Source organism: Ailuropoda melanoleuca, chromosome 14 (assembly GCF_002007445.2).
Source record: "Ailuropoda melanoleuca isolate Jingjing chromosome 14, ASM200744v2, whole genome shotgun sequence".
NCBI lineage: Eukaryota > Metazoa > Chordata > Mammalia > Carnivora > Ursidae > Ailuropoda > Ailuropoda melanoleuca.
In genome coordinates this window covers 90,413,933-90,432,679 of record NC_048231.1, presented here as the reverse complement: position 1 = coordinate 90,432,679, position 18,747 = coordinate 90,413,933, and the positions used below count along the sequence as shown (strand labels likewise).

At 47.9% G+C, this 18,747-nt stretch overlaps 1 protein-coding gene across 1 annotated transcript in view; it reads left to right on the top strand.

The window, feature by feature from the left end:
• The window catches only part of CCBE1 (collagen and calcium binding EGF domains 1), a 243,954-nt gene extending 225,213 nt beyond the window's left edge, over positions 1–18,741 (top strand). The window contains exons 7-11 of the mRNA XM_011231631.3: positions 10,259–10,379; positions 15,507–15,646; positions 15,746–15,781; positions 16,489–16,524; positions 18,218–18,741. Of these exons, the coding sequence (XP_011229933.2) occupies positions 10,259–10,379; positions 15,507–15,646; positions 15,746–15,781; positions 16,489–16,524; positions 18,218–18,451 (567 nt within the window). The 3' untranslated portion in view covers positions 18,452–18,741. The remainder of the gene's footprint in view (positions 1–10,258; positions 10,380–15,506; positions 15,647–15,745; positions 15,782–16,488; positions 16,525–18,217) is intronic.
• The last annotated feature ends 6 nt before the right edge of the window (positions 18,742–18,747 follow it).

The following is an 18,747-nucleotide window of genomic DNA, read 5'->3' as shown; positions in this document are numbered from 1 at the left end:
TGAGAGAGGGAACACAAGCAGGGGGAGTGGGAGAGGAAGAAGCAGGCTCATAGCAGAGGAGCCTGATGTGGGGCTCGATCCCATAACGCCGGGATCACGCCCTGAGCCGAAGGCAGACGCTTAACCGCTGTGCCACCCAGGCGCCCCTGGACCACAGCTTCTTAATCCAGTCATCTGTTGAAGGGCATCTCAGCTCCTTCCACGATTTGGCTATTGTGGACACAGTTCATCTTGATGTCTGTGTTCTGATGATACAAAGGGACAGAGAACAGACCAGGCATTTTCAGGTCAAAGTCCCTCCACTTACTCCCCGGAGCAGGGATGGCTGAGTGCGTGTGTGCTTCAGAGTGCCCTGGGGGACTTTGACAGAACAGTGCACCAGGCTCCGCTCCCAGGATTTCAGACTTTTGAGAACAGGTGCCCAAGGCAGTGATGGTGCTGCTGCTGGTCTGGCAGTCACACTGGAGAGCCACTGCCCCGGAGTCTGCCTGCCAGAGAGCACTCGGGGGTCCTGAACAGAACTCCCAATAGCCGGCTCACTGCACTCCCACGATGCCGGATCCAGGATGTGCAAGCCCCTGGCCTGTGTACACAGCACTCTGGAGGACCTAGAACAAGTTACTTTCCTTCTCTGTAAAGGAGATTGAACCCAGAATACATCAGTTTTAACACTCCATGATCTGACTGCTGTAGAGTCTAGAACCCGGTAGGGAGGTTTATTCTTATCATGAAAATATCAAGTTGCCTTCATCACACCAACACTTGGAAAATTCAACCAAGTATATAGAAGCAGAATGTGAAGATGGGCTTCTGACTTTTGTTCGTGGTGGCCTGGCTTTGCCAATAGGGCTAGTTCCTTACAAAGGCCAGTTGCAAATTATTAAACAGGTGTCCTCATCTGTTTTGCATTCTCAGTGCCTCACATGGCCTGGCAAATGGGTGGACAAGAGGGAGAATGGGGAGGGATAGAGGAATGGATGGATGAGCGAGAGAGGTGGGTTACGGGACGGCCTTGTATAAATCGACCAGTAGATGGGATGGAATGGATGAATGCTAGGTTGGCAGAGATGGATGCCCTCCAACTGTCCTTCCGTGCTGACAAACCTAACAAATCTGGAGCCGGGGTCCTCTGTTTATGCAAGGTCTGCCGTTCCCGGTCATCAGCACAACCGGGGTTGGAAAGGCTACTGTTCTTCACCGAGCATACTGTGCGTGGAAATGTCCTTGAGTCTCTCGGTTACGTTGGAGACTGGTCTAAGTAACTCTGGTCATCCTCACAGGAACCCAAGCTCTGCAGGCAAATAGGACTGTAAATTGGTACATTAAACAGGAATGAAGAGCCCAGAGGAAATTGCCTGATTTGTAGAGAAGGTGTTGGACTCAGATTCAGGAAACCTCAATTCTAAACCCACATCAGTAAACTTGCGCGATGACTTTCAGATACCAAATGTCAGTTTTACCTCATTCTGGTCATGTTAAGACTGTCCTTCAAGAATTCTGGGGTTCTCAGGCAAAAGCAATGCAAAGGGCTTGGTGGGTCTGAGGACTGGGCCAGGCACCCTCTCCCACTTATTACTGGCGGGTGGCACACCCACTCTTTCACAGGTATTATCTTCGTTTAATCCTCAGAGTGGCCCTGTGCCATAGGAATTACTCTTCCATTGTTATGGTTGAGCAAATTGGGACCTATCAAGGTCAGATAACTTGCCCAAGATTCCTGAGCTAGTCAGTGACACAGCTGGGCTGTATAGACAGGACCATAGCACTCAGGAGACCGCACTCTTAACCAATCCACTTTACCTCCACCAAGCAGAGAGCTTCCCTGGCCTCACAGTTCAGCTCAATGTTACACAACTGCAGTGAGTCCACGTCACTGCCCAGTGGACCGACTGAACATGCTATCAGTGGGAAGCCACCGCTAGGGCAGCTAGTCTAGGAGGTGGGAATGAACCAGGTGGTCGTTACACTGCCTACACACGGCTGGATTTAGAGATTGCCACTGTCCCATAGATCCAGGTGCTTTTCCCAGTCATTCAAAACCTGAGCTAGAGGTTGACCCTGTTGCTCTGGTAACTTAGAGATGGAGCCCTGCTTCACTTGAACCTGCTGGCTTGAGACGTGTGTTCCCAACATGGGTACTCCAAGCCTCAGCCCTTCCATGATGTGCAGGGATGGGGTGTGGCAGGTGAGCTCTGTGCCTGTCCTGCAGGTGAATAGCTAGAGATCTCAGTTGCCAAGTTGCGCCCAGACCCCCTCCCGTCCCGAAGGGCAGAAACACCAGTCATCTTGTAGATCACCAAGCAGGGGACTGACGCCGTTGGGGAAATCAGCCGGGCCGCATGAGGAAGTTTCATGTGAGCATGGGGCTCTCCTGATGCCCAGCACATCTATTCGTTTGCTGGGTCTGCCACAGACTGCCACCAGCTAGGTGGCTTGAAGGACAGAAATGTATCCTGTCCATTCTGGAGGCTACAAATCTGAGATCAAGGTGTTGCCGAGGTCGGTCCCTTCTGAGGGCGGTGCGGGAGAATCTGTCCCATGCCCCCCTCCTTGCTTCTGGGGGTTTTGCTAGCAGTCTTTGGTATTCCTTGGCTCCCGCCCTATTACCTGCTCTCTGCCTTGTCTTCATGTGGTGGTCTCTCTGGGTGCACATCTGTGTCCCAAGGTCTCCTTTTTATGAGAACACTAGTCACGTTGATTTGGGTCCCACCCCACGGTAGTAGGACTTCATCTTAATCACATCAGCAATGACCCTGTTTCTGAATAAGGTCACATTCTGAGGTACTAGGGGTTAGGGCTTCCACGTACGGATTTTGGCAGGAAACCGGTCAGCTTGGGACCGTCTGCTTCACACGTGTTGCGTGTCTGCTACGTGAGCTGCCAGCAGCTCCAGGGCTCAGGAGGCTCACGCTGTGGTGCTGGTGGCCGCTCCGCAGGGAAGCTTATGCGTGGACATGCAGCGAATGCTGCCGGATGTCAGGACTGCGGTATCGCTGTAGAGAGAGGACAGGCTTCGTGGAGCATCTGACCTGGGTCTTGATAGTTGATAGGTTTCCACGAATGGAGACAGCACAGAGGGCTTCCAGGAAGAGGGGAAATAAGAAAAGCCAGTGAGCCAGGAAGGACAAGAAGTGGCTTAAAGGGACATTGCTCAGCTGTCCCCAGCTATGTTCCAGACAGCCGTGGTGGTTTTCCGCACACCCAGCCTCACCCCAGAAGCTTTCTGGGCGAGGCATGGTTGTATTTCCCTGGGTGTCAGACTGTTCTTTCCAACCTCCTCCCCCGAACATTCACACTTCCTCCCTCTCACACCACTGACCTCATTCACACACAGCTCGGTGGTCTGCACCTGCTTATCGCAGCGAGCTGACGTCTGTGTCCAGTCTCCCCAACACGTAGGCTTGTGTAGTCCATTTCCGTGACCGTAAGCCGAGAGTTGTGCGAATTCTTGACTGTCACCGTTAAGATCACCCATTGTTTAGCAAGGTATGATTTCACAAAAAGCTCTTGGAGTTTCCAGTGCTATACAAGGCAGCATTGGGACCCTTCACAGTGGACGGCCGAGGGCCTCTCCTGGCGCCTGTCCCCTTGTACCTCAGGCAGGTATGTCCAGAGTACCTGGACACTTCCCCACGTGATGTCACATCTCCCTGGGGTCCGTGCTCAGCCCCAATCTGGGACCCCACCTGGCCTGAGGTGTTTAAACAACTGGGTTATCAGAGCCGTCAAGGACCAGCTTTGTGAGCCCCGCCCTGGAGTCCCATTGCCTGAACTCCGGGAATAATGTACAAGTGAATGTTGGCCCTGGGATGGGAGTGTAAATCGTGTGAGGTGGGTGGATCCCACCTCCTGAAAAGCACTGACGAAGGGGCCGTGGTTCCCATGTTCACGTGTGGAAGAAGAAGATACCGAGGTGCCTGAGTGGGAAGAGCTGGAGACAGAGTGTAGCGGGGGCCGGAGGGTGGGGGGTGCCCCCGTCTCTCCCCTGATCCGGTTGTGCGGTCAGTGACCTGAGAACCGTAAAATCGCCAGCCCCTCTCCCCCACTCGTCCCGCGGCCCGTGGGTCCTCCGGGGACTGCCGTTCGCGAGGCGGTCTTTCTGGGTCTGGGTGGCCTCCAGCCTCCACACCCACTGGAGCCCGTCCCCTCCCGCAGGGCATGACAAGAAGGCCGAGAACGCGGTGGAGGCGGCGGCCTGCTGCGCCACGTGCAAGGAGTTCCACCAGGTGAAGCAGACCGTGATGCAGCTGAAGCAGAAGGTACGTGCCCACGCTGTGCGCGGTCCCACCGGAGAGGCTCGGCGGGCAGGAAAGGGAAGAAGGGCTAGAAACAAGCAAATGAGCTGTCACCCACGACCTCATGAGCGTGCACGGAGGTTGGTGCCACCCGGGTTGGGACTCGGACTCTGCTTTGCCTGCCCACCCACCCTCAGAGCTGCCGTCGCAAGGGCAACGGGACGATGAAGACAAGAAGGGGATTGATGAGGTAACTATTACAACAGGCCATTAAAAGCGAGGGGCACGTGGCAAAGCTGTAAGGAGGATGAGCTAGGGTTTAGTAAAATGAACGTCCAGACACATGGTCCTGGGGCGGACGTACATGGTTCTATTTTATCTAACATTTTGGTTACGTTTTACGACCGAGAATGTCCTGTCCGTAAACATAAGCCGATGATGAATTTCTGTAGCAGCTTTATTTTCCACATTGGAAAGCAGCCGTTTGGGGGCCTTGTGTCAACATGAATGAGGACTGACTCACTTTTTAAAAGGCTCCCACGCAAGCCTCAGAGAATATCAGATTTCTAGTAACATTGTTACGCTGTGAGTAATGCCCCCGTGATGGATCTAGGGACCTGATTTCTTGAACAACTGTCCTGGACCCAGGTCCACGGTATTTATCATCCCTCAGCTCAGTCAGTCCGCCAGTTTGTCAGCCACTCAGAAATTGCTCTTACGCTGGTAAAACATATACATTCTCGTTTGTTTATTTAATTGCTTCTGCCCAAGGCTTTTAGCACATCAAAGAGGTGCATATAATCTGTTTAACTTTGTTATTCTAAAGGGCAAAGGGTAAGCGTAAGACAACATTGCTTTTCCATGTTCAGCAAACCTTCAGGGAGCCCTAATGAGAACCACAGCTACCAGCGAAGCAGGGAGATCAACAGGCAGAGAAGAAGAACGGCTTTGCTGATCTTTCAAACGTTGTTGCGAAGATCTATATATGTATCCTGTAATCGCGATCCTGAGGGGCCTGTGATCCAGTAATAGGGAGAACAGGTGGAGCACATAAACACACCCCACATACCCTCAGGTTAAACTTGGACTGATGATCATGTTTATTGAGCAAATCCAAAAGTGTTCATGGAAGAAGGACGTTCGAGTTTCATCGGCCAGAGGATTAGGGCTTGGGGGAGGCAGTTGCTCCGTATTTCAAGACCTAAAGCTGCTCTCTGCTTCCTCTCCTGGATAGTTAAGAATCCAGGAGCGATAGGGAAGCCTTCTCCAGCCTGGAGGATTGTTAGAATAGTGCCGCTAAATCTCCCAAGTTGTTGGGAAATGCAATTGCTAAGTCAGTATCTGGCTTTCCCTTCGCCTCCCTTTCCCTCCATCCACAGAGTGGACATTCTGTGAGAGAAGTGTTGAAAGAGTTGAAAATTTTGTGTCATAGTACCCGTCACCTTTAAAGACCTTGCTGTAGCGCTCTGTACAATCCACTAGCAAGTACTTCTTAGTACTCCAGTAACTCATGCAGTAACTCACACACTTAGTACTCCAGTAACTCATACAGTAACTCACACACTTAGTATTCCAGTAACTCATACAGTAACTCACACACTTAGTACTCCAGTAACTCATACAGTAACTCACGCACTTAGTACTCCAGTAACTCATACAGTAACTCACACACTTAGTACTCCAGTAACTCATACAGTAACTCACACACTTAGTACTCCGGTAACTCATGCGGTAACTCTCACGCACTTAGTACTCCGGTAACTCGTGCGGTAACTCTCAAGCACTTAGTAGTCCAGTAATTCATGCGGTAACTCACACACTCAGTACTCCAGTAACTCATGTGGCAACTCTCATGAGGTTGGTTGGACTGGAATTGGTCCCCCTCATACCGAGTTCTACAAATGCGTTATGGCAAGTCTGAGCTACTGCTGGCATTTAAAGAACATTATGAGAAGCAACTCATTTTTAAAGGCACCTGTAAGCATGTGTTACATTCTGTAGTTGATGAAGCAGTCTTACAGATAGGATCTCATTTAATTCCCACGGTGACCCTCTAAGAAAGATGCAGGTATCCTCAGAGAAGTAAAGTCACTGCCCAAAATGTGGGCTGGACTTCCGCTCCTGCACTCGTGGCAGGTTTGCCTGTTTGATTTTAACTTGATCTCACTACGATAGATGCCATCTGTTCTTTCAGAAAGAATGTAGGACACCTACCCAAATACACTATGGTCAGGAAGTAGGTACTGGGTGTCCTGGACCATGGCCAACCTCATGGTAAAAAATGGTACGCAGACTTGCTGAATTGCCCTGTGAGTGTAGTCAGCAAAGCCCCAGCTGTGGGGAACTCGACAGGGTAAGCATCCTGGGCTCTTTGGTGGATAAATGGTCAGGAAAAGAAAGAGATAGTACAACGACCTGCTGATTAAAAGAAACTTGAAGGCCTATCATTTTTTAAAATGAACAAGACTAAACCATAGTGTGTAGGCATGCATAGTTAGGTTATTTTTAAATTATTTTTAAAACACAGGAAGTGATTAAAATCAGGACAGTGGTTACTTTTGGGGGCGGAAGGATGAGATGATTGGGTCAGAGCACATGAAGGGTGACTTCTGGTGAGGGGCTAATAAGTTCCATTCTTTGACTTAGGTTTCATTAAAAAGGTACTTGCCTTATACTCAGTTGCTAGGATATATAGATTTGTGGAGTTTCCAGATTCTGTGCTTTTATTTTCCAATAAAAAGTTTTTAAAAATTGTATGCAGACCCCAGTGCCTCTGGCTCCATAACTTCTTCTTTGGTTTGGGGGTGGGGGGAGTGATTTGGCTGAAGAGGGAGATTTGGGAATAGGTAAGATATCCATCATTTAACTGGGAGGGAGGCTGCCAGGCCTGTCAGCACTGAGGAACAGTCTGAGGCAAGGAGCCAGTTTCCTGAAGCCCCTTGTGTTCCTGCTGCGTGGACTGTTTGCTTTGAGCTGGGCGCTGCTGCAGAGCATGGATGACGACTTGGGAAGGGTTCCGTTGAGCACCCGCTGTGCCTTACAGTGGGCTGGGAGATGTGGGCATTCATACAGTGTGGAATCAAGTCCTGCCTTCATAAACTGTCTTCTCTGGGCGGTCAAGCCAGTAGTGAGTCCACCAACAGTTGCCACATGGAAGGGGGCAGACAGAGCCTCTGAAGGGGGAGGTCAGGGCGGTTTTGGAGGCATGCGCACATCTGTGGCCACAGTCTGCGTTGGCACATTCTAGCCCCATCGTTAGTACCAGGCAGATAGATGGCTTCTCAATTGTTTGTGACTTCCTCTCTACCTTGACCTAGTGGCTCTGCAGAAGGGGCCTTCTCAGGATGTTGGGAGGACTGATCCATACTAAAGTGGCTGGAAGTGCTTTGCCGAGGATCACTGGTGATGTTGAGAGAGGCAGCTTGGTGTAGTGTTAGGAGCAAAGGTTCCAGAACTGTACAGACTAAGTTTAAATGTAGCCCTGCTACATGCTCAATGTATGACCCTAGGGAAGTGACTTAACATCTCTGTGCCTCCCTTCTATTAAAAGGGGATGATCATACTATTTTTGTTTTCATGATGATCAAATATTAACTTTTATAAAGGACTTAAAACAGTATTTGCTACTTAGAGCTTTGTAAATGTTTACCAAGTAACATTTTTTTAAGAATTTATCTGAGGGGGANTAAAAGGGGATGATCATACTATTTTTGTTTTCATGATGATCAAATATTAACTTTTATAAAGGACTTAAAACAATATTTGCTACTTAGAGCTTTGTAAATGTTTACCAAGTAACATTTTTTTAAGAATTTATCTGAGGGATGCCTGGGTGGCTCAGTGGGTTAAGCGTCTGCCTTCGGCTCAGGTCATGATCCCAGGGTCCTGGGGTCAAGTCCTGCATCAGGCTGCTTCTCCCTCTACCTTCTGCTCTCCCTGGGAAAGCATTNTTTTCCCCCTCCCCCCGGCTTTCTCTACCTCTTTCGAAAAAAAAAAAAAAAACTTTAAAAAAAAAAAAAAAAAAAAAAAAAAGAATTTATCTGAGGGATGCCTGGGTGGCTCAGTGGGTTAAGCGTCTGCCTTCGGCTCAGGTCATGATCCCAGGGTCCTGGGGTCAAGTCCTGCATCAGGCTGCTTCTCCCTCTACCTTCTGCTCTCCCTGGGAAAGCATTCCCCCCCCACTCTTTCTCTCCCTCACAAATAAATCTTTAAAAATAAATATTTGAGAGAGAGAGAGTAAGTGTGGGGTGAGGGGCAGAGGGAGAGAATCTCAAGCAGCCACCCCACTGAGCTCAGAGTCTGATGCAAGGCTCAATCTCACAACCCTGAGATCATGACCTGAGCCAAAACCAAGAGTCAGAGGCTTAACTGACTGAGCCGCCCAGGCACCCTTAAATAACGTTAATTATATGTCCTTACAAAGTGCTTTACAGACAGCACCTACCTGATTCGTACCAACAGCTCTCTGAAGTAGATTCCTTATTACAAAAGCCGATATGAGATAATGATATTCATGTTTCCAGCAATTGGAATCCAGGATAACATAGACCCTTCCTATATTACTATGACCTTCACAAACACCTGCATCCCACGAGCCCATCCTCTGCTGTGTGTGTGCAAGTCCAGCCAAGGACCCTAGACATCTGCCTCCAAAGCACTAGCGCCTTTACCTCCCACGCATCCCGCCAATGCATCGAGGAACTGAGGGGAGCTGGGATGTAATTACCCAGCGGGAGGTTAGCCGGGAACCAGAGGTTGACGTTTACTGGATCACCTCACGACTTTTACAAGGGAGCAAAGAGAGCTGGTCTCATCCTCCAGGCTTGATCTCTCAGATCCAAAGATGGGTGGAGGGCATCAGAGCATTCCAAGGCTAGGGAGGAGCACTGCCATGCACCTTCTCCTGGCCTCTGTTGCTCTCTGGGCACAGGGTTTCTAAGCAGGGCCTCCTCCAAGAGGATGTAGGGACAGATATAACATGTTCCAGAAAATCTCAGAGATTCCTGGTTTCTATGGGACTCCAAGACCCAGAGTAAGCCTTCTGGAGAGGTTAGCTCTGACCCTCATAAATGTGCCTTTCTCCACGTGACTTTGTACCCCCAAATTAGCTTCTTGAAAGAAAGAGACTAGAACATTTATCAAGCCACTTACTATGTTCCAGGTCCTGTGCTGGGCACCTAACCTACATTCCCCATTAAATCCCCACAGCCCTAAAGGTGGGTGGTGGTGGTCCCTTTATTGGTGAGGAAATGGAGGTTCATAGCGTTCGGTTCTCCTGGAAGGTCTGATTCACACAGCTTACCTGACCTCAAGGAATGCGAAGGTCATTTGTCTGGGCAGCCCCTCTGGCTTCCCCTAGAGTGCAACCCAGGAGGGAAAGTGAAAAGGAAGCAGTGGTGCCTTTTATGCCCTGTTTCAGAAGTTACACACCATCACTTCCGCCATTTTCCAGTTACTGGAGATGAGTCTCTAAGTACAGCCCACACTCAGCGGGCCGAAGGTAGCCTCTGCCTTTTGAAGGTAGGAGTGTCCAAAACTTTGCAGACATATTTTCCATCAGTCACTGTTTGCCAGTAGTTCCCGAACACATGAGTGTGGAGGTGAACCATAAGGCCACATGCTTGGTCCTGGCTCCCAGGGCTGAGGGGCCATGTCTTGATCACCATTGTCACCTTAGAACCAAGCACAGGACCTGGCACCTAGTTGGCACTAAATAAAGTAATTAACAAATTGAAAGTCTGAAACAGATAGATTCTATCAATTATGGTAATAATGAGTCTAATGATATCTAGACTGTCCAGGTTTGTCCACTAACCAGCCAAGTGATCACATACAAGTAATTCTCACTGAAAGGCTTCTGGATCTGGAAGGGGATCTCTACAGCCCCTTTGAGCTCTAACTGGCTCAGATAGAGGGGAATGACCACGAGAAGGATTTGCAGCCTCTGCAAACGCACGAATGTGCACCATCTCCCTGGCCGTGGAGTCATCACTTCCTGACCGGGGACCCTCTTCTTCTTCCAGATTGCCCTGCTCCCCAACAGTGCTGCCGACCTGGGCAAGTACATCACTGGCAACAAGGTGCTGGCCTCAAACGCCTACCTTCCGGGACCTCCTGGGCTGCCTGGGGGCCAGGGCCCTCCTGGTGAGTGGGGGAAGGGCAGAGGAGGGGGAAGGGCAGTGGAGGGGAGCGGGGCCACCAGCCACGGCCTGCCGGAAGCTCGCATGGGTGCGGGCTTGACCAGGTTCACACTCCGTGGTTGAGGGGAGCCGCAGGAGTCCGGGGAGCTCCCACACCCGTGTCATGAGAAGCTTGGGGGCGTTGGGTCCTTAAGCCTGAGAAACCCTCATAACTGGGGGAAATCTGGAAGAAGAAGGTCATTGTCCTGGACTTGGGTAAGATTCTTAGAGATCATTTTACAGAGAAACAAAATGAAGACTTACTTTCAATGTGAACACACAAAAATAGAATTGGGTGAGGAACCCGTGGGGTCCCGTCAGCTGGCCGTAACCACCCGTGGCCAGCCTCATTTCTACCATTCGTCAGCCTTACTTCCTTCTTCCCCTATTGTTTGTGAACATACATCTATATTTCTTTATATATATATCGATCTGTATATATTTCTTTGAAGTTGACTTTAGTGAGATACAATTATATACCGTAAAATGTACCCCTTTAATCCAGTTCAACAAATTCTGACGAATGTGTATATCCTACATCAGGCTCTTACTTACCACTACCCTGTATCAAGATACAGAATTCCACCACCCCAAAAAGCTCCCTTGTGCCCCTTTGCAGTCTGTTCCCCTGTCCCATCTGTAGGCAACCACTGACCTTTCTATCACTAGTTTTGTCTGTTCTAGAACTTCAGAGCAATGGAATCTCACCATGGGTGTGGTTTTTGTCTGGCTTCCTGCATTCAGCATTTTGCTTTAGAGATCCACCCTCATGCTTGAAGAAAATCCCAAGTGTCCTATCAATCCGTCAGGAAATAGACAATGAGAACTTTATTTTTCTTTTTAACAAATGTTTGGAAGGGTTTTTTTTAAAGATTTTTATTTATTTTTATGAGAGAGAGAGCACAAGCAGGGTGTGTGGCAGGCAGAGGGAGAAGCAGACTCCCTGCTGAGCAGGGAGCCCAAGGTGGGACTCGAACCCAGGACCCTGGGATCATGACCTGAGCTGAAAGCAGACACTTAACCGATGGAGCCACCCAGGCACCCCACAATGAGAACTGTCAAAAATAGTTCCATGATGTTTTATATTTTATTATATGTCCCTCCATAGATAGATCAACAGAATCTTATCCACACCCGTAAAGGAAATGATATTAGTGTTAGCGGATGATTCTAAAACATGGAGTGTCTTCTCCCTGATTATCACTGCTTAGTAGGTGCTAGGTGTTATGAAGGACCTCCTGGCCGTCTAATGAGAAAGACAAGACAGAGAGCAAAGGCAAATAAAAGAAAGCAGTATCCGCATGCCCCTTAAGTAAGTGAGCAGGCGTTTCTTGCTGTGGGGGCTTACAGGAGAGACCGCGGTGATGGTCTGCCGTGATCTCAGGACTTGGGTTTGACCGGCACGTAGAGGAGTAGGCGGGTTTGTTCAAGCAGGAAGAATATGGGCAGATTTGAGGTTGGAAGTTCAACAACAACAGAGGCCCCAAATTCCTTCCAGACTATTTATTTGTTTTCTTTTTCACTTATATCTTAATCTCCCGGTTTCTACCAAACATACCAAACTGGGTCTCAGTCTGTACAGGGAACAAGAACTGGTTTAGGACCTGGTTTATCCTCTTGTTCATTCCCTTGACCCGAGGTGCTCTGGGCCATGGTGGAATTTTCTCCAGATCCGACCACAGGCAGCCTCTTGCTGCTTCTAAGTAGATGTAGGTCTCCTTGCAAATTGATCCCCAACTCAGAGTTCCCCCCCCTTCTCTAAAGAGTGTCTTCTTGCTCTGCTTCCCTGGAGGAAGGTCATCTCCAGGCCAGTCTACAGATCCCTCCAACAAGGACAAGTGAAGTAGAAACAAGGGTACCATTGGCTGTCTCTCTTCTTAACGAATGACTTGCTAGCTTTCCTTTCCAATTCTGCCATCTGGTTTCTAACAGAGTGTGAGCTGTCCAGGGTCCTTGATGGAGCAGAGAGTAGCAGAGGACTAACTTTAGCAAAGGACTGTGCCCTTACTTTGTCCTCCAATCCTTCCTTTCTCTCTCCTTAATTCCAGCATCAGTTTGTAATGTCCTTCATTGAGCTGTATTGGGGCAGCTGGAGAGATAATAAGGTTTCTCTTATCCATAACTGGAAGTCCAGTCCCAGGGCTTATGATGAATCACAGACTGAGATGTCAGCACGGGAAACTACGCTGGGCTGGAATCCTTTGGCTTTGGTGGTGAGGGGGTGGCTGCTGCTCCCCGACCCCCAGTGTTGTGTGTAAGATGTTGCCATTCGCACATCAAAGCCCCACATTCTAAGGACACTTGACATACAGTGATCTCTGAAGTTCATTGATTGTGTAAATGAAGGCAAAATGTTATCTCCGGCCCGTCCTTTTGCTCCTGGAGGTGAAGTATGTAGTTATAGGAGGAATCTGGTCCCCTTCCCAGATCAACTCTTTCAGGTTATGGCTGGAAGCAGCATTGAGAGTAAGGGTGTGAAACATGTTTGGAGAAAACATTGACTGCCTTTAACTTTGGCCTAATTATTCTGTGAGCTAGAAAAGACTTCACCAAATATGAAAAATCTGAAGTCTTTGTTTCTTTGATTTGATTTGTTCTGTTTTCCGTTGCCTGAAAATTATTCCATCCTGTCGCTGTGTTCTGTCACTAGTGCTAGCTGGTATTTTCAACAAGTATTACTGTATGCATTTGAAACAGACATTGCTGGCAAATAATTCTAGCACAGCAATCAGCCCACCATCTTCAGTGTGCTCACTTGATGTGGAACGTTTCCTAAAGAGCCTGTATGTACCTGGGACTCTGCGAATGTGTGGACATTTAGGACGTAGCCCATACCCTCACGAAGTCAACAGCTGAAAACAGGTTAAAAACTCATGTTGTTCCATATGCAAAAGAAAGAAGTTGGACCCTTCTCTCTCACCATATACAAAAATAAACTCAAGATAGATTAAAGATCTACACGTTAAATCTGAAACTATAGAATTCCTAGAAGAAGACATAGGAGAAAAGCTTCGTGATGTTGGATTTGACAAAGATTTCTTGGGTATGACACCAATGTACAGATGACAAAAGCAAAAATAGACAAAGGGGACTACATCAAACTTAAAAACTGCATCAAGGGGTACAATCAGCAAAGTGAAAGGCAGTCTACAAGGGGAGAAAATATTTGCAAATCATTTATCTGAAAGGAGTTAATATCTAGAATAAGAAAGAAAAAAAACTACAACTCAACAATAAAAAAAATCAACTCAGTATAAAAATAGGCAAAGGTCTTGAATAGACATTTCTCCAAAGATGGTATACAGATGGCCAAAAAGCACGTGGAAAGATGCTCAGCATCACGCATCAGAGATGCAAACTAGCAGGGTACCCCTGCACATCCATTAGGACAGCCACTATCAAGAACAGAGCAGAACAAGCGTTGGCAAGGATGTGGAGAAAAGGGGTCCCTTGCGCCATGTTGGCGGGATGCAAACTGGTGCAGCCACTATGGAAAACAGGATGGAAGGTTCCTCAAAAATTAAAAGTGGAACTAATATGATCTAGCCATTCCACATACGGGTATAATATTCAAAAGAATCAAAAGCAAGATCTGAAAGAGATGTTTGCATACCTGCATACATGACAGCACTATTCACAAGAGCCAAGCTATCCGCGTCCATCGGTGGATAAATGGATAAACAAAAGCTGGTATATACAGCCGTGGAATATTATTCAGCTGTAAAAGGAAAGAAATCCTGTTGCAGGCTATAACACGGGTGAACTTTGAGGACATTATGCTAAGTGAAATAAGCCAGTCACAAAAGACAAATGCCATACGATTCTACTAATAGGAAGTAAACGAAGCAGTCACGTTCATAGAGACAGGAAGTAGAATGGTGGTTGCCAGTGGCTGGGGGAAGGGAAATGAGGACTTGTTGTTCAGTAGGTATGGAGTTTTAGCTTTGCAAAATGGGAACGTTCTAGAAATCTGTTGCACAGCAAGGTGAATGTACTTAACGCCGATAAACTATACATCTTAAAGTAGTTAAAATGGTAACTTTTATATTATATGTCATTTACTACAATTAAAAAAAATACTGTCCTAGCGCTCACCCCCTTCTCCCTCATCCCCCTGCCCCGGCTGACATTCAGGGTCTAATGCAGAGGCGAATATCCTGAGGTCTGCGCCAAGGTGCTGCCCCACAACTTAGCAGCTATGTTCCCCAGGAGCCAGTGGGGCATTCCCTCCCTGTGTGACCGACGCTACCCTGCCCCAAGAGCCCAGCCCGAGCCAGAGTGACTGTTTCCAGCTCTCTGTGTGTGTAGTTCAAGGGAGATGAGGCCTGTCAGTCACTCCCCATCAGCTGCCATGACAAGTATGGCCAATGCTGACATGCACGCAGTTACTAACAAGCGGGCACAAAAGCAGCCCTGGAGCTTGTCCTTAAGCTCCGTATACTCCCAGGGCTCTGTCACATTAGGCCTCAGGAAAGAAAGAAAACCCGCGATGTCTACAGGGACCAGGCAGGTGGCAGAGGTGAATAAAGGGGCAGGGTGTGAGCGGTGGGGAGTAAACTAAGCCATTGTGCCATTGGGAAAGTAGCGGTCGGGCTTTAGCTCTTCCTGTCTTCAAACAGATGCCACAAATCCAGATTTCTGTAGGGAATCTCCCAATTTTTAAATGTTAGGATATTCAGAAGACAATAGTCTCCAGAAATGACTACATAAACCCATATGGAGTGTATGTGTTATGTATGTATGTGATGGATATAGTTATATACATCTATATTTGATATATAACTAATGTATAATATATATCTATAATATACACAGACACGCACATTATATAGTATTATGGTACACAGTGAAGTAAGCTGTTAATTCTCTTACAGAGAAGGGGTGTTGAGATGTTTTTGGAAAAGTGTGGTCTACAATGATTATGTAAGGATGGAGAATTCTGATCATGTGGGGCATCTTAGTAGAGATATCAGAAGGCGAATGGCAGATTGCAAAGAGAAATGGCTGCAAAGGGCTCCCAGACTCTCCAGTCAGCCAGAGCCCTTATCTTCCTCATGGGATGTGGAGCTAATGAGCTGTTCTTTAATTACAGGCTCACCAGGACCAAAGGGGAGCCCGGGCTTCCCCGGTATGCCAGGCCCTCCCGGGCAGCCCGGCCCAAGGGGCTCAATGGGACCCATGGGACCATCTCCTGATCTGTCCCACATTAAACAAGGCCGGAGGGGCCCTGTGGTCAGTATTTTATCAGAGATCCACTTACTGTTGTTGGGGACAGTGTGTTCTTGTCCGGTGTGTTTTCCTTCTGTTGAGCTAAATCCCTTTGTCTTGTAGGGTCCGCCAGGTGCGCCAGGAAGAGACGGCTCTAAGGTCAGTGTTATGAGTCGTCCTCACAGCCCAAGTTTCCCCAGCTGCAGCCTACTGGGCAGGCATCAAGTAAAGCCCAGGCTCTGTTTCCTGTCCTCATTTTGCACGTAGCAAAATTGAGATACTTCCCCCCCACCAAGCTGGAAAAAAAATCTAAGATGCAAACAACTGTAATTAAAAAAACAAAAACAAAAAACCACCAAAACCACCCCTAAGAATAAGCACCCTTGTACATTTTAAACAAGCCCCTGTGTAGCAGGGCTCTTTCTCTTGGGCCAGTGTTCTTCTGCAGGGCTGTGTGGTGTGTCCCCACTCCTTTGACGTGTTTACGTCAAGAACAGGAAAAGCTCCAATCTCTGCAAGTGAATGCTTTCGCTTCCAGAGCTGCTCGCCCTGCAAATAAGTCCGTGTGCGTTACTTTAGAAAGTTGGTAAGTTACTGCACACGTTGCCTGGAAATACAGGCATTCCTCTTGTCAGATCTGGTTTGAAAATACACGGCCCCAGGGGGAAATCGGAATGAGAGACACTTGACCCCAGCAGTTCTGTTCAAACAAATGGTCTCTTGAGTCTAGCTTCAAGCTTCCATTTGTTTCGAATAGAAAATACTTGTTTGTGCAGGGCAGGGATGATGGGGGGCGCGGTCTGCATAGAGACTGATGGTGGCATCCCACGTGGTCCGCCCAGCTAATCTGACCTTTCTGCTTGCAGGGAGAGAGAGGAGCCCCTGGACCCAGAGGGTCGCCAGTGAGTAGCACTCTCTGCCCCGCTCCCTCGGGGGGAATGTTCTCGGGGATATAGGTCTGATGAGCCTGTAAGTTGATCTTACCAGCAGCAGCCAGCCCCTTCTAGCCATTACTCAGCCTACCCGAGGGGGACTCAGTGGTTAGGAGGAGAATCGTGGGGGACTTTAAGACCTGTTGGGATTTATTTTTTAAGTCTGTTTTCTGGTTTGCTTTTTTTTTTCTTTTATCATGACTAATCTTTATGTGGAAGGTCTTCTCTTAAGACTAAAAAAAAAAACAAACCAAAAAAACCACCAGTATGCCGTGAGTCTATTTCCAAGAATGCCCTAAAACATCCAACGGGACTGTCGTAACTCTGAACACTTACGAGTTTAGCCACCGCTGCGACTCTAGCAGATCAGACGGCCAGCCCGTCCCAAAAAACTGCAGAGACGTGCATGGCTGCTTGGGACCGTTGAGAATAAATTGGCTTGGATATATGTTGGTGTCTGGGAGATTAAAAAAAGAAAATTAGTAGTATCCAAAGCACAGAAAATTCAAGCAACTCCATTGCTTTTGAAAAGATCAGTGTCATTTCTGAAGACAGACAGACGGCCTCGGCTTAGAGGTAGGAGGTCTGGGTTCTCATCTCAACGCTTCCACAGATTAGCCGTCTGATCCTGGCTATCCTTAGCACCCCTGGATGTTTGTCCACTCACCTGTGCAGTGGCCGATGGCATCTGAGCTGCCCCTCTTCAAATGAGCATCAGTTACTATCAAAACACGATCCACCACTAAGTGCTTTGCAGACCGAGTTGTGGTTTCAGAGGCGGTAGCTACGGCGTCGGAGGCTGGGGGGTGATAAGGATGTTCCTGCAAGCCTCTAACAAGCCCAGACCTTGCCCATTGACACATTATTTTGATGTGCCCCACACAGCCCTACACAGAAATTAAGGCTTAACAAATACTATACAATGATTTTTTTTAAATGTTCAATCCATAGAAAAATGAGGAAGGCCTTGGACCTTTCCCGGTCAATGGGGAATGGATGTCTTCACAACATACGTTGAACTGCATTCAGGTCGCGGTTGTAGTCAGTGATCCTTATAAACATTTTAATCCTTTACTTTTTTCCAAAGATAATATTTAGAGGATTTATGATGCTCTAAGCTCTTTATATATATTAACTCATTTAAATCCTCACTTATGAAACCCTATGATGTCGAGGCTATTATTATCTCCATTTTACAGATAGGGAGATGGAAACCCAAAAAAACTGAGTAACTTCCCCAAGACCAGCTAGTAAGTGACAGAGCTGAGATTCAAACCCAACAGAATCCCAACCTCTTAACCGCTACTCTACACCTCCATAAGGACCTCCCCGTTTTCTTTGGAAAGTAACGTGGGAGGGTTCTTCTATTCTTTCATTCTACCAGATTTGATGTAGCTGAGAATTAGGAGGGAGGAGAGAGAAGGTGTCACCTTAGCTCATACGGAAGATGAAGGAATTAGAAGGCAATCTTAAGAATACCGCCCCCCCCGACCTGGCTACTGTAGTAGCTGTTCTGTTTACAACATTTTGGGGACACAGAGTTATCAACTAAATAGTTGCCATCAAGCAGGGGGAGTAGCAAATGATGGCGCCCATGGAAGCCATGGCTTTGTGCGGGATTGAGTCTGTGGTCTTCTAGCTTTGATTCCTCTCGTGTGCACAGGGTCCCCCTGGGTCTTTCGACTTCCTGCTGCTTATGCTGGCCGACATCCGCAGTGACATCGCCGAGCTGCAGGAGAAGGTGTTTGGGCACCGGACACACTCTTCAGCAGAGGAGTTCCCTTCGCCTCAGGAATTTTCCAGCTATCCGGAAACCATGGACTTTGGCTCTGGAGACGAGTACCCAAAAAGAACCGAGATGAGAGACTTGGGACCCGGCAGAGACTTTTATCCTTAGCACATCCCATCATCGTCATGCCAGAGGAGGAGAAAAGAGTGTTTAACCTGCAGTTAAATCATATACAGAAAAAGGAAGAAATAACAACAACAACCCACTGGAGACCTAGAAAAGATACATCTTTAATTTCTTTAACTCTTTTCCTGCTTTCTTATTCACTTCCTTCTTCGTCACGAATTTCTGAGTTAAGTGCTCTCACAGTGTCTTAAAGTTCGGCAGAGTATCCAAAAGGGAAAAGTGGCAAGGTGAGCTCTGGGAAGATGTGAGGTTACTTATTTAAAAAAAAAAAAAAAAAA